At 42.0% G+C, this 16,291-nt stretch overlaps 1 protein-coding gene across 1 annotated transcript; it reads left to right on the forward strand.

Moving 5' to 3' along the window:
- The first annotated feature begins 4,273 nt into the window (after positions 1 to 4,273).
- TEX13D (TEX13 family member D) lies at positions 4,274 to 5,992 on the forward strand. The gene has a single exon (XM_012759563.3). It carries the CDS (start codon positions 4,274 to 4,276, stop codon positions 5,990 to 5,992), a length of 1,719 nt encoding a protein of 572 aa, XP_012615017.1.
- The last annotated feature ends 10,299 nt before the right edge of the window (positions 5,993 to 16,291 follow it).

A 16,291-nucleotide genomic window follows, 5' to 3' on the forward strand; every position in this document is an offset into this window, starting at 1 on the left:
AAAAAAAAATTACTTTTCTTTTTTGGATTGAAAACATGACAAGGATATGCCCGTATAGGTTTCAGTCTGAATTTTAACCAAGATTATAGAACTTATGGAATAGTCTCTGTTTCTCTTTCTTTCTTTCCCCCCTATCTTCCATTATTCCTTTGTTCCCTCCTTTTAGCATTTATTAACACTTGTATAATAGGAACTATATTAGGTTCTAGGGATCCAGAGATGAAAGGATACAATCTCTGCTCTCAAGGGACTAAGTCTAGTTGGTAAGAACGAAGAATAATAAACTAATTTTTTTTTTTTTTTTGAGACAGAGACTCATCTGTTGCTTGGGCTAGAGTGCGGTGGTGTCAGCCTAGCTCACAGCAGCCTCAAACTCCTGGGCTCAAGCAATCCTTCTGCCTCAGCCTCCCAAGTAGCTGGGACTATAGGCATGCGCCACCATGCCCCGTTAAATTTTTCTATATATATTTTAGTTGGCCAGTTAATTTCTTTCTATTTTTAGTAGAGACTGGGTCTTGCTCTTGCTCAGGCTGGTCTCAAACTCCTGAGCTCAAATGATCTGCCCACCTCAGCTTCCCACTGTGCTAGGATTACAGGCGTGAGCCACTGCACCTGGCCAATAAACTAATTTTAGTATTGGTGGTGGAGTGGTCAGGAAAAGCTTCCTGGAGGAGGTGGTGGTTGAGGTAGAAAGTTGAGTTATAGTTAACAAGCAGATGAAATTAATCTTATCTGGGGTATTTATGATATTGGGTTATGATACCTTTCTTTATACCAGAAATGGCAGAGTAGGGAATACCAAGGCTCTTTCCCTCCATAAAAACAAATAACAAGTGCTGTCAGAATCAACTTTTGTCGAACTCTGCAATCCAGTCAAAAGCTTACAACCAACAGGGGAAAGCTATGAAGAAGGCTGCTGCAACGCAGTAAGGGAGCTCTCCGGTGTTTTAAATGATCTGCCTACCATTCCCCACACACTAGATCAGAGGTGGCCATGAAGACAGCAGCCTGTACTTCTTGTGAAGGTTGCCAAGTGCTGAAAGGAGCAATATGGACCTTATTCTCAAAGAATTGTGGTTGTGTGTTTCAATCTATCCAGCAGCTACCTGAAGGACTAGTGCAAAGGCTTGCCTTTGTTTCGCCCACCTGACTCAGAGCATTTGCAGTGCTGGGGCGGCTTCCCAGGTGGCATTTGCCAAAAGCATTTAAAGGCCAAAGTATTGGCTGTAGCAGCCTGGAGCAAAGGGAACCAGTCAGGATAAGCAGCGAATAGACCAAAAAGCCTGGAAAGAAAGAGAGTGGGAAAGGAGATACGTGGGAGAATGAGGGCTTTTAAAATTTGCCATGAAAATTAGAGAATTAAGAAGACCATGCACATGCCCCAGACTTGACACATGCTCAGGAAAGGCCTGAGAAAACCCTAAGCTTCTAATTGACTTTCAGGTTCTGTACAAGTAGGAAGTAAAGGCAACTGCAGTATTATAAATGAAGCATTGAAGTAGAGTCCTAAAACGGGGCCAATCTTCAAAGAGTGGGAGAGTTTTAAAAGTTCTTTCTACTTTTAAAATAGTATTTTTGGGCTCCAGGTGTTTATGGAAATGCTATCAGTACATGGCAGCTGGCCACTAAACTAACAGAACACAGACTTCAGTGATCACATACTACAAATAGAATCTGTACAAAAATCACTTAGGAAAGTAACTAAAACAACAATAGCCCCAAACAAGCAATAACAACAAATAAAACAATTTTGACTTAATTTTTGTATATATACTGAAGTAGTGGTCTACTTTCATTTATTCAAATGTGGATATCCAGTTATTCTAGAATCATTTGTTGAAGAGACTATTCCTTCCCCATTGAATGCTCTTGGCACCCTTGTTGAACATCAATTTACTATAGATGCATGGGTTTATTTCTGGACTTTCAATTCTATCCTTTTGATCCTTATGCCAGTACTTCTCAGATATTCCAGCCTTGTATTAAGTTTTGAAATCAGGAAGTATGAATCTTCCAACTTTATGCTTTTTTTAAAAAAGATTGTTTTGGCTAATCGGGGTCCTTTGCAATTCCATGTATTTTTAGGATCAGCTTTTATATTTCTGCAAAAAGGCTATTGGGACTTTGATTGGTATTGCATTGACTCTAGATCACTATGAGAGTATTGACATCTTAAAAATATGAAGTCTTCCAATCCATGAACATGGGATATCTTTCTATTTCTTTAGGTTTTCTTTAACTACTTTCAGCAATGTTATATGATTTTCAGTGTGTAAGTCTTTTACCTCTTTCATTAAATTTATTCCTAAGTAATTTATTTTGAGGGGAGATTCTATTATAAATGGAATTGTTTTCTAAGTTTTCTGGAAACAGAATTGTTTCTTGCTGGTGCACAGAAATGCCACTGATTTTTTGTGTGTTGTGTATACACTGCCACTTTGCTGAATTTCTTAGCTTTAGTAGCTTTCTTATGGCTACTTTGGGATTTTCTATATGTGGAATCATATCCTTTACAAATAGAGATAGTTTTATTTATTCTCTAATTTGCATATCTTTTATTTCTTTTTCTTGCATAATTGCTCTGGCTAGAAGTATCGGGACGATGTTGAATATCAGTGATGAAAATGGCATTCTTGTTTGTTCCTGATCTTAGGAAGGAGGTTTTTAGTTTTTCACCATTGTATGTCGTGTCAGCTGTGAGTTTTTCATAAATGCTCTTTATCAGGTTCTGGCAATTCCTTTTTATTTCTAGTTTCTTGAGGTTTTTTTTTTTTCTCATCAAAGGGTATTGAATTTTGTCAAATGCTTTTTCTGTATTAGATGATTATGTAATTCTTCCCATTCATTCTAGTAATATGGTGTATTACATTGATTAATTTTCATATATTGAACTATTCTTATATTCTTGAGATAAATACAATTTGGTTAGGTTTCGAAATCCTTTTAGTATGCTGCTGGACTTGGTTTGGTAGTATTTTGTTGAGGATTTTTGCATTTATGTTTATAAGAAATATTGGTCTATATTTTTCTTTTCTTGTGATGTCTTTGTTTGGCTTTGATATCAGGGTAATACCAGATTCATAGCATGAGTTGGAAAGTCTTCCCTTCTCTTATATTTTTAGAAGAGTTTGAGAAGGATTTCTGTTAATTCTTCAGTAAATATTTGGTAAGTATGTGGTTAATTCTTTGGTAAATACCAGTGAAGTCATCTGATTCTGGGCTTTTCCATGTTGAGAAGTTTTTGATGATTATTCATTCAATCTCTTTACTACTTAAAGATATGTTCAGATTTTCCATTTCTTCTTTAGTTTTGGTAGTTTGTGTTTCTAGGAATTTGTCCATTTCATGTAAGTACCTAATTTGTTGGCATATATATTTTCATAGTATTCTTTTATGATCCTTTTTATTTCTGTAAGGTTACTAACCAATGCTACACTTTTATTCCAAATTTTATTAATTTGAATCTTCTGTTTTTCTTCAACAATCTATCTAAAGGTTTATCAATTCTGTAACAGTGTCACCTGGAGGACTCCCTTTTGTATTTATTTCTGTTATGGAAGATTTCAGTCAAGGGCAGAGTATTTAGTCTAAAAAAGTGAAAGGACACCCTCTGAGATCAGGTTTGACCAGATAAAGATGGGAGTGAATTTACTTGGAGAGTTCAAGGACTTCGTGGCTCAGTCGCTTGATTTTCTTGATGACAGGTACTCTAAATTCATCTGCTCTGGATGAGGAGGGAAGTGTGCAGACAACATGACTGACCCTATGGAAGGTTTGAAGTAGTAACTAAGAGTATGGGAGATGGAGCTGAGACAAGAGAAGCTCCTGTGCATGCACCTATCCAAATCTGTCACCTGGCTAGGAATTCATTCCACAACACTGAGTATGGTCTTTCCCAGGCTCTTGGAAACAAAGCTGCCGTTGGTTCCCTACAATCCCGCACAGCCACCCATCCGGTTCTCAAGTAGGGGTCGCTGTGCTGGAGGAGGCTGGTCCCAGCAGGCCTTGCGGGCGTGACTCAGCTCCTTTTTGTGACGCGTCTTGCCGTCGCCTGAAGGAGGTTGGTGCGGTGAGGGAGAACAGCTTAGCTTTTTGTGAGGAGAAGGAGGGAGTGAGGGACGAAGGAGGCCAGGACTGGGCAAGGACTGAAGTAGAACTGAGCGGGAGGGGAAGGGCAGACCGGTCGGTGGCCACAGCCCGCACCTGTGTCTGGTGGCGGCGTAAGCGGCGGCAAGGCTCCGGGAGGCGGTTACTTGACTAGGCCACAGCGGCCATGGCTGTGGAGTTTGGGGACCACGCCAGCGGGTTCCGCCACAATGAGGTGATCAGGTTCATCAACAATGAAGTCCTCATGAATGGTGGCAGCCCAGACTTCTATGTGGCCTTCCGCTCGCGACCCTGGAGCGAGGTAGAGGATCGGCTTCGGGCCGTCGTGGCAGATCCCCAGGTGCCGCGCGCCCTTAAACGGGCCTGTGCCTGGAGCGCGCTGGCCTTGAGTGTGCGAGCGGGTGCGAGGCAGCGGGAGCAGCAGACGCGCCGAGTCAGGCGGCTGCAGGAGCAGGTGGAGGAGCGTGAGTTGGCTTCCTGGGCTATGGCGTCTGAGCTACAGCGGTTGCGCGACGAGCGTGAGGATGCGGCCACGCAGCTGTACTTCACACGGGCCGCTCTACAGCAGGCATTAAATGAGCGTGAAATGCTACGAGGAAGGCTGCTCCAGGTCCAGAGGTCAGCACAGGTCACCCCACTGGCCATTGACATAATGCCTGTGATGGGAGTTGAGCAGCAAGGGGCTGTAGCGTGTCCTCTGAATACAGATCAGCAGGGAGAGATGGTGGTTGCAGGGGCACAGGGCGGACTGTATTTTGAGACCCAGATGCCAGCCCCGACAAGTGTTCTTTATGTGCCAGGACCCCCAAGTCCCTGGGCCCAGGCCATACAACCCCCTCTGCCAATGCCAGGGCCATACCCATTACCATACCAGGGACCAATCCCAATGGGATTCCCAGTCTTGCCACCTCCACCACCTGCAGTAGTCATGGAAGCAGAAGGAGCAGTAGTTCCACTTCAGATGCCTCCTGTGGGGATCTACCCACCTGGCCCTTGGGCTGCAGTGGGCTCCCAGGAGGACATGGCATCTCTAGGGTACCAGAGGGGCTACATCCAGGAAGAAGGTTCTGTGGTCCAACAGGGGTCAGCCCCCCTAGGAGACAGCAGAAGCCACAGCCAGGAGGAAGGTTCAGAGAGGTCCCAGGGGGTACCCGTCCTGGACAACAGTGGGAACCGCAGCCAGGAAGTAGATCCAGGGAGGTCCCAGGGAATGTCCCTTCTCAAGGGTGCTGGGTGCCACAACCAGGATGATGCAGAGAAGCCCTCGGGGATGGCCCCACTGGGGGACAGCAGAAGCTACAGCAAGGAAGAAGGTCCGCAGGAACCCCAGGGGATGGGTCCCCTGGGGGATAAAGAGAGCCAAAACCAGGAAGAAGGTCCAGTGAAGTCCGAGGGCACTGTCCTCCCCAAGGACAATAAAAGCCATAGCCAGGAAGAGGACCCAGAGGGGCCCAAGAAGACTGTCCCCCTGGAGAAGGGAAGCCACAACCAGGAAGAAGGTCCAAAGAGGCCTCAGGGGCCTCTCCCCCAGGGAGAAAGCAGAAGCTACAGCCAGGAAGACAATCCAGGGAAGGCCCAGGGAATGGCCCCCCTGGAGCATAGCAAGAGCCATAGCCAAGAAGGAGGTCTAGAGAGGCCCCAGGTGAAACCCCAGGGGGATAGCTGGAGCCACCGTGTAAGAGAAAGTCCAAAGAAACAGCAGCCTCAAGGGCAGAAGGCCAAGCAACCAAAAGGGAAAAAAGCCTCAGAATCTCAGCAACAGGAGAAGCCTGCCCCAGGTGGCAGTCCAGTGAATTGGGTCTGCCCATGGTGTAAAGCCATGAATTATTCATGGCGCACAGCCTGCTATAAATGCAAGAAAGCTTTTGTGCCAGTTGAGAGTTGAGGCGTTAACCTGGGACAAAGTCACTGATTTCAGGAAGGTAAGTAAGAATGGAAATACCCGAAAGAGAAACCAATTTCCTAAGATTTCTGATCAAAAAGAAACTTATTTACTTCACAGAAAATTTGAAACCACAATTACCATAGATAAAATTAAATAATCCATTATCCTATTACCCAAATTAATACCTTTTTATCATTGTGGGTACACAAACACACAAGTATGTGCATATTTACATTTTTATTTTATTCATTTACTTGAACAAAGAGGGACTACTTATGGATATCACAGTCACTCTTTAGGGGATTTCTAATTGCATTTCAGTTTTGCAGATGGTGGATTCCAGATAGCTGCCACTGATTGATTGACACCCTGAAGAAGCTGAAGTCATGAAGCCGCCTTTTTTCTCCACTGCCTTCTGTTTTCTTCTTAACCTCCTTTTCCTGAGAATACCATATATTTGTTTGTGATTTTAGAGTTATAAGTTGTGATTTTAGAGTTATAAGCTGTGTTGAATTTTAGGAACAACACTTTTCTTTGAAAATGCTATTCCTGTTGTAGTGTTCATGTTTGCTTTTTGTCAGTTTTATTTGTTATTTATTTATTTATTTTTGGAGACAGAGTCTCTGTTGCTTGGGCTAGAGTGCGGTGGTGTCAGCCTAGCTCACAGCAACCTCAAACTCTTGGGCTCAAGGGATCCACCTGCCTCAGCCTCCCGAGTAGCTGGGACTACAGGCATGTGCCACCATGCCCGGCTAATTTTTTTTTTTTTCTAATTTTAGTTGCCCAGCTAATTTTTTTCTATTTTTAGCAAAGACAGGGTCTCGCTCTTGCTCAGGCTGGTCTCAGACTCTTGAGCTCAAGTGATCCTCCTGCCTCAGCCTCCTGAGTAGCTGGATGACTACAGGCATGTGCCACCATGCCTGGATAATTTTTTCTAATTTTAGTAGAGACAGGGTCTCACTCTTGCTCAGGCTGGTCTCAAACTCCAGCTCAAGCAATCTTCCTGCCTTGGCCTCCCAAAGTGCTAGGATTACAGGCGTGAGCCACCACGCCCGGCCTGCTTTTTGCAAGTTTTACAGGGGAGGTTTTGTTTTTGTGTGTCAGCCCCACTAAACTTGCTGTTGCTGAAGAAGCTAAGCCTGTCCCATTAGAAGATCTCTCAAGACTGAAAAGAAATAACACCTAGATTCTGAAGTACCCACACCTTAGACCCCCAGTGGCTAAAGCCAAGAAGAGCGAAAGGAAGTCAGGGAAGAAAAGATGCTTTGGCACTCATTAGGGGTAAAGGGGAGAGTAAAATTGTTTTGTTAGGATTGAATTTTTTCATTGGGACAAGGAATTCACTTGGAAGAGTTCAGGGGATTGTAATGTTAAATTATATAGATGATAGCAACTTTGACAAATTTCATTTAATTCATAGGACAAATAGTTATTGTATAGTATGTGTTAGGAGCTAGACTTATATGTTATTATCTGGTGCACACATAATCCTTTTTGGCGAGTTTTATTATAAGACGGGAGAAAGCATAATTTGGGATACATATCAGATCAGAGGTGTCTTTGCCTTGCATGTAGTGTGGCCTTGGGTAAAACCAATTAAGTAACATCCAGATTCATTTTTGCCTTTGTTGGGGGGGGCGATGTGAAAGAGACTTTCATGAAAGGTCTTGAGTAACCAAACTGCTCATCTCATTAGTCCCAGCTGAGACAAATGGGCAGTGGCAAGGTTTAGGAAAGTGGCCTCACACAAGTACAGGCAGGGCTTTTCTCATCCTCTGTTGATGTCTTCCCTTGAGAGGGACAGCTATTTTCCTAGTTGCCCACCAGCCTGCCTGAAAGACCACTGGGGTGACTTAAGGAAAGACAGTGCTTGGGGGAGTGTTAGCTACATGCTCCAGCCCTCAGCGTTGGGCTGCTCCCATCTCAGGTCCCTTTCCAATCCACGGTGGATGAAGAACAAGATGGATTTCAAGAACAGTCATCGAAGCCATCAGGGTATGGATGGCGCTTCTCTTGGGAGGGCTAATTGGGTTAAAAATAGAATTGGACTGGGATGAGAACTCTTTTTGTTTTCTTTTGCTACCCCAGAAAGGGAGAATTAATGGGGTAAGAACTCTTGAGGATGCCTTGGACCCCTTCTCTTCTTGTGTTCTATGCAGGCTCTGTTCCCCCAAAGCAAGGAGGGAACCAGGGTGGAGCCCAGGAGTGGGAGGTTACATCCACCGCCAGTCTGAGCTAAACTTGTCCTCGAGTTCCCCCCCAGAATCCCACCCTGCTCACCAAGATCAACCTTTGTCAGGGGCTTTCTGTTCTAACTCATAATAAAGAGTATGCATTTGCCTGCTGTGTCTACTGTGTACTGTGTATCTCGGGGCAGGCTTGCTCAGGATAGCAGCTTAAATCTGCACCTTCCCTCCATCCCACTAAGGTGAAGGGATATCATTCATTCTTGAAGGGCCCCTGCTTTTCTGACGAGTTATCCAAGAATTGGGGGCACCTCTGCGGGGCCTTCAATCCATCGTGATTGTCCCTGCTACCCTTACCATCTTAAGTCCAAGTGGTCCCTCGAAGGTGAGCATGTCTGCTGCTCCAGGGCTGGCGGGGCACGAGGGAAGAGAAGGGGAGGGTGCTTCTGCCTAGGCCGGAAGCCCTAATGTCTGGGCTCCAGCTTCCCTATGTATACTAAGAAGCCATTTCCCTGAGACCCTGTCTCTCTGAAGTCCCCTGATGTCCTATGAGCAGAAATTGCCCCCCTGTTATTTCTGCCTTCCAAGGCACTGTCCCATTCCTCCTAGGAAGAATCCTGTCATAATCCTATCATTCTCAGGATTCTGGAAAGCAGCTAGCCTGTGGACTGTCAGCTCACAAGACAAATGTTCCATGAGGCCAAGGGGAGTGGAGGCCAGCTACCTGCTTGGTACTTGGACAGAGAACAAAAGTCACCCTGCCCACCAGCATTCTCACTTCTTTCAGAGTCATGATTTCTGGGAGAACACTGGAGAAGAAGGGGCTCATTAGGGATGTCAAACCCAAGGCTAGGTTTTCTAGATTAGGGGCTGGTCTTGTGATACTCATGGGTGCTGATAGCTCCTTAGAATTTTAGGGAGATGAGAGAGAGACTTGGGAATTTTCCAGCATAATCCGTTGTCATATACCAGCAGGTCATTCTAGATTTCACTATAGTTGCTGCTTTTATGGCTTCAAAATGGACTCTGCTGTACATTGGCATGCTTTTAGGCCTTTATGAAAACAGACTTAACCCTGTGCATAGCCTTTTTTTAATGAGATATAATGTACGCACAGACAGGTGCATGACTCCTAAGTGAACATCTTTGCCCTTTTTTTTTTTTTTTTTTTTTTTTTAGACAGAATCTCACTCTGTTGCCTGGGCTAGAGTGCTGTGGCATCAGCCTAGCTCATAGCAACCTTAAACTCCTGGGCTCAAGCAATCCTTCTGTCTCAGTCTCCCGAGTAGCTGGGACTACAGGCATGTGCCACCATGCCCATCTAATTTTTTTTCTCTATATATATTTTTAGTTGGCCAATTAATTTCTATTTTTTTTAGTAGGGACTGGGTCTTGCTCTTGCTCAGGCTGGTTTTGAACTCATGACCTTGAGCAATCCACCCGCCTCAGCCTCCCAGAGTGCTAGGATTACAGGTGTGAGCCACCACGCCCGGCCCCACATCTTCACATTTAAAAAAATCTTTTTTTATAGCTTTTATATATTTTAATATGATTATACAGTCTTTCAGGGCTGATCTTTTTCAAAGTAACCTGAATCATTGAGGCTGTCAAATTACTACTTTCTTCTAGACTGGGTATATGCAAGAAAAGGCAGCAGGTTTCTGTGGCACAAGCCTGGGCTTTGGTGCCAGAGAAACCTGAGTTCAGATACTTCCTCTGTTACTCACTAGCTGTGTGGCCTCAAACAAGTTACTGAACTTAGCTCCAACAGGTGTTAGTTCCCTTTCTCCCCTCCCAGGGTTCTGTTCTGGATGCTGTGGGAATGAGTGTAAGGGATTAGTAATGATAACAAAAGCTATCATTGAGTGCTTACTATGTGCCATGTACTCTAAACACATTACCCCTTTTGGTGACTTTAAGGTATACTAGGGACCCATATTAATAATTTTTCAAAGTTGGTACTATTACTCCCATTTTACAGATATGATAATACCCAAATTTGGGAATTGGTGAAGTCTGGCTTCAAAATGACATTTCACTGGTTCCAATGTCTGTGCTGTTTTCATCATATCACAGTTGCCCTAACCCTTCACCCTTACTGAGTAATATATTTGCATGTTAACAGGAATCATCATTCCTAAACCGAAAGAAATGACTTATAATGGAGGGACTTTGAGGCACTCTGGTGGTCATGGAGTCACTCTTTTAGAATCTCAAGTTTGGGGATATGTGACTACCTTGGCTGCCAGTGAGTATGGTCATTTATTATCTTAGTCACCCAAACTGGAAAAGCCTGTAATTTAGGCAGTGGGAGTGACTTGTGTTTGATTCAGCAGATCAGCCTTCTGAAAATTTGTATCCGGGTTTCATATTAAGATAAAACACATCTTGGTTGCTTATCTAAAGTTTATCTGAGTTACTCAGTTTTTGTTTTACGTGGATAAGGTGCCAGCTCTAAAAGTCCAATATACAGTACGTGTATGTAGTTTTCAGTGAGGAAGGTGGGGGGGAAAAGGAGACTTCAAAAACTTCAGACTCACATTGCAAAACGGAAAAGAGAATTGATGCTTTTTAAATCTTGGTGCTAAATCTATGACAGAGTGGCAAAGAAATACACAATTTTCCTATCATGTGCTTTATAAAGTCTCAACACCCAATGGTAGTGGCTTCTTATGTGGTGCAGGCACCATATAGCACTCTTGAGTGGTTTCCTCACTTCTAGCACATGATGAGTAGATCCACTGGCTCCAAACCACATAGACACTTAAGGATACTAAATAGACCTAGCCTGTGACCTTATAAGGTTGCTGTTGAACAGATTTTCTTATTGACTATACTGTTTATTTTTTGGCATTTAAGAAAGTGTTCAGAAACACAGTAAAATAGGCACAGGAAGTATTGCTGCATTGGATATCAGTAACCCCAGGAGACCTAGTAGAATTCCTTAAGTACAACCCTCTATTTGGTTCACTGTTGGAAGCACTCTTTTCAATGGACCTAAGAATTACCTTAGCAGGTCATATCCTGACCCATCCGGCCTAACTCCTCTGGGGCATAAAGCAATTGTGGAAAAGCACCATATCATCCTGAGTGTCAATTTTAGAGGTAAGCAATGCTACCAGGAATCTCTTGTTTCTTTTGTTACTTTACAGATCAAGTAAACAGCAGGTATTCAGAACAGAATTGTTATCACTTCTCAGCCTTTTGGCTAAGATCAAGTGCAGAACAGAATTGTTGTGAGTTGAGCAATGTGCTCTACTCTGTAGAAGTGATCGTTATTGTCCTCAATGACCTCCTATACTATTAGAGGAAATAAGGTAAATATATGCCAAACTGTACTCAGCCTTTTAATCGATTGTTCCATTATATTTTTGGCCTGCAGATGTCAATTTTTGAAATATTCTACACATATATCAAATGATTTCAATTAATAAGTAATTGTTCATTTAACATTAAGAAAGCCTATATAAAGTTCTCTCATACTAAGTTGATATAATTCTAACTAAAAGCAGTCACTTGCCATTTTAGCTTAGGATTTTTGTGAGATTCAATGAATTCTATTATTATTATTATTCCATGCAGCATAATCACAGGCAAATGGACCATTTTATTAGGCTCTTTGTAATACTGACAATACCTCAGGATCGATCAATATTACCTTCTTAAAATTCTATGAATTTTAGAAAAACAAGTTAGGAACAACCTCTGTAGAAAGCTTGTAGTTTTGATAGATGTTAAGTGCAAAAGGATTTTAGAGGAGTCCCAGTTCAGTATGTACCATATTGGGTTGCAAAGCTTCCATGATAGCCAGATGGTTTCAGATTGTGCCCCCAGTCAATGAAAAAGTTGCCAGAAAAATTGCTTTGTTTTACTTCAAAATTATATGCAATATTAGAGCTTCACTTGAAACATTCTCCAGCTCTTTGATTTTATGTCTGTATCTACTATTTGAGGTTTTCTTCTTCATGCTGCACTACATTACAAAGATAATTGTACACAAGGCAGAAACCTATGATTACTTTTGTGGTAGGCAGCATTAAACCATACCGCAGTGTTTATAAAATGATGACAAAGAGCTCTCTGAGGATTTTGTCTGTAAGTAAAAGTTTTAGATTTAATCTCATTTATTTTTTGCTTGATATATATTTATTTTGATAATTTCAGTGAACCATATTGGTTCCAGGAAAGAAAAAGATCAAGGAAGTGTTGAAAATGTCATACCTTTACCACTACAATTTCTGATATTGTCTAGACAGTTTTGAAACTTCAGAACATTTATGACCTGCTTTGTAAAAGACTTAGGCTATTGAACTCCCTGCTGATCAATGATTCTAACATTTTTTCATGAAATATTTATCACTGAGATGGAAAAAATAATGCCGATGTTGTATATGTAACTACAAAATGCATTTAGAAATCCACCATTAGCTCTTTTGTTTGCTGGGTTATAATATTTCATTTGTATTTACAAAGCTGCTTAGGGAAATGTTTATAGTCCACTTAATTTCATACCCTTACCAAAATTTGGCATTTGTGATGTATAGATCAAAGTGGTCACCTACAATTTAAAACATCAGAGGTTTCTTAAAAAATGTTCAGGCAAAAATACATAAATAAAATAATCTCTTGGGCTTTAATCCTTTCAATTAAGCTCTAGTGATGGAATTGTATTCTTGAGCTTTCAAGAAAGAGAACAGATATTTTATTTGTTTGTTTATTTTTGAGACACAGTCTTACTCTGTTGTCCGGGCTACAGTGCCGTGGCATCAGCTTAGCTCACAGCAACTTCAAACTCCTGGGCTCTAGGGATCCTCCTGCCTCAGCCTCCTGAGTAGCTGGGACTACAGGCATGCGCCACCATGCCCGGCTAATTTTTTCTATATATATTTTTAGTTGTCCAGCTAATTTCTTTATATTTTTAGTAGAGACGGGGTCTTGCTCTTGCCCAGGCTGGTTTCGAACTTCTGACTTTGAGCAGTCCTCTCACCTCGGCCTCCTAGAGTGCTAGGATTACAGGTGTGAGCCACGGGACCAGCCGAGAACATATATTTTAGTTGAAAAGCTAGAGCCTCATTTACAAAGAAGTATTTTTTTTTTTGTTCTGATATCATACCCTGAGGGCTCCCACCTAGGGTAAAGGGAGGCAGAGAGAAGATTCTGTCCCGATCCAAAGACAACTGGTTTATGAGACCAAAAGAGCTATGTGATGATTTGTTTGTCAGTTGACGAGGTGTAGGATGTGAAGTATTGTTTCTATAAACAAAAATGAGGCAGACCACAAGGTAGACATTGGTAAACGATGAATGTAAAAGAACTCAATGTCAGAAATGATATACTCCTCGAGGCAAATTAGAGGCCACAGTCTCTGCAGAGAGTTCTCTCTATAAAGGGAAAGAAGACGGGAGAGGAAAAAGGGAGCTAACTAGATGCCAGGTACTGTATTAAGATCTGAGTGTGGTGAGAAAAATATGACATCATCCCTGTCTTCCAGGAGCTCACAGGCTAGTAGGAAAAAAAATCTCGAGTATCTGTTAGGTTCCAGGCACATTGCATATGCCATCTCATTTATCCTGATGGAAAAAGATAAAAACTGGCAAGGAGTGGCCTCCATTTGGTCTAGAAAAGGGACAAAAGGATAACTGGGCAATAAGACTTTATGTGTATATTCAGGTCTTCTCAGGAGAGAAGATGCCCAGATCACTTTAAAAACAAAACAAAACAAACTCCGAACTGCACAGTGTTCTGTTATTTTGAATGGGTAAGCTGATGGTCCAGATTGCAGACTTGTAACCTGTGTCAAGGAAACAGACCTTGACTCTGAAGACCCTTCCAAGACATAGTAACAAAAGAGGCCCCAGGCTAAAACAGTATATTGGATCTGGTAAGGTATATAGGTAGACATAAACATGCTATAGGGCATGGGGCTGGTTGACACCAGTGTAAGAATATTCTAGAAATCAAAATTACAGTTGCTAGATAGGAGACTGAATTCTGAACAAACCAGGGCAGTGACCTCACAATTAAGGTTGGGAGGCAGAAGAGGACAGTGGTGAAATGCACAGGTTCTGCAATCAGTGGCCTGTGTTCAAATCCTGGGCCTGACACTGACCACTTGTGCCACCTTGAGCAGGCTACCTAGGTTCTCTGAGTTTTGGCTTCTTTGCTAGTAAAATAGGAATAATAATAGTATTTGCATCATAGGGTTGTTGATATAAATAAATGAGATAATACATTCAAAGTGCTTGGCAGGATGCCTAGAATGTAGTATGCAGTTAACAAATACTAGCTACTGATATTATTCCAAGTATAAAACCTCAGAAGCAGGCAGAATTTCAACTAGAATTAGGGGGCTTCTTTGAGTAATGAAGGAGGTAAAATTAGGACAAGTAAAAGCAATAGTACATAGAAGACAGAAAGATAAAGAACTTACCATTTTAGATTATGCTGGTTTAGCATATAAATTGAGTTAGGTGTGCCACTATTATGCCCCTAGAGCTCCATCCTTTCCTCTATCTCAGCTCTTACCAAGTAAATTGTAATTGTCTGTTTGCTTGTCTACTTCACTAGACTACAAGCGACTTGGGGGGCAGATAGCGTGATTTTCTATTTTCTAAATTAAGTACCTACTAAAGTGTCTGGCATACTGTAGATGCTCATAAATGTTGCTTGAAATAATAAATTTATTTAAAACTGGCCAGGCGTAGTGTCTCATGCCTGTAATCCTAGTACTCTGGGAGGCCGAGGTGGGCGGATCACTCAAGGTCGGGAGTTTAAAACCAGCCTGAGCAAGAGCGAGACCCCGTCTCTACTAAAAACAGAAAGAAATTGATTGGCCAACTAAAAATATATAGAAAAAATTAGCCAGGCATGGTGGCACATGCCTGTAGTCCCAGCTACTCGGGAGGCTGAGTCAGAAAGATCACTTGAGCCCAGGAGTTTGAGGTTGCTGTGAGCTAGGCTGACGCCATGGCACTGTAGCCCAGGCAACAGAGTGACACTCTGTCTCAAAATAAATAAATAAATAAATACATTTAAAACAGGCTTAAATAAATAATTCTGTCTCTGGCTTTTCACTTATAACAGGGCATTTAGAAAAATTAGCTTCATAGATAAATCCAGATATTATCAAAAAGAGGTGCTAATTTTTGTAAAGACACTTCAATTTTTTTTCTTTTCTTATTTTTGTAAAGGAAGTGAATTTTAGTAAGTGCTGAGAGAATGTGTAAACTCACCGCAGATGACAGTATCATAACACTGTCACAGGAGAATTCACACCTATAGATGAGCTAGTGGAAGAACAAAGTTAGTTTTGAAAGGTTAGAGAAAAAGATTTTGAAATGCCAGATCCACTCTATAAAACTGACCACCCTTAGCATCATTCTTTAAATCTACCTGGGCTTGAGAATAGCTAGGGCATTTGAAATGAAGACAATTAGCACCTCAGACAGGGCATTCACATGCAAAATTCTGTCACCTCAGAGATTCAGGAGGTGACAAGTTTATTTTTTTTAATTAAAAAATTTTTTAATTATTATGGGTACATAATAGTTGTATATCTTTTTAGGGTACATGTGATGTTTTGATACAGGCATACAATGTGAATTAATCAAATCAGGGCAATTGGAATATCCACCACTTCAGGTATTTAACATTTCTCGGTGTTAGGAACATTCCAATTCTACTCTTTTAGTTATTTAAAGTATACCCTAAGGCCAGGCGCGGTGGCTCAAACCTGTAATCCTAGCTCTCTGGGAGGCCGAGGCTGGCGGATTGCTCGAGGTCAGGAGTTCAAAACCAGCCTGAGCAAGAGCCAGACCCCGTCTCTACTGTAAATAGAAAGAAATTAATTGGCCAACTAATATATATAGAAAAATGAGCCAGGCATGGTGGCGCATGCCTGTAGTCCCAGCTACTTGGGAGGCTGAGGCAGAAGGATTGCTTGAGCCCAGGAGTTTGAGGTTGCTGTGAGCTAGGCTAACGCCACAGCACTCACTCTAGCCTAGGCAACAAAGCGAGACTCTGTCTCAAAAAAAAAAAAAATAAAATAAAGTATACCCTAACTTATTGTTGACTATAGTCACTTTGTTGTACTATCAAATATGGTTCATTTTAT

The sequence above is a fragment of the Microcebus murinus genome, chromosome X (genome assembly GCF_040939455.1).
Source record: "Microcebus murinus isolate Inina chromosome X, M.murinus_Inina_mat1.0, whole genome shotgun sequence".
Lineage (NCBI taxonomy): Eukaryota > Metazoa > Chordata > Mammalia > Primates > Cheirogaleidae > Microcebus > Microcebus murinus.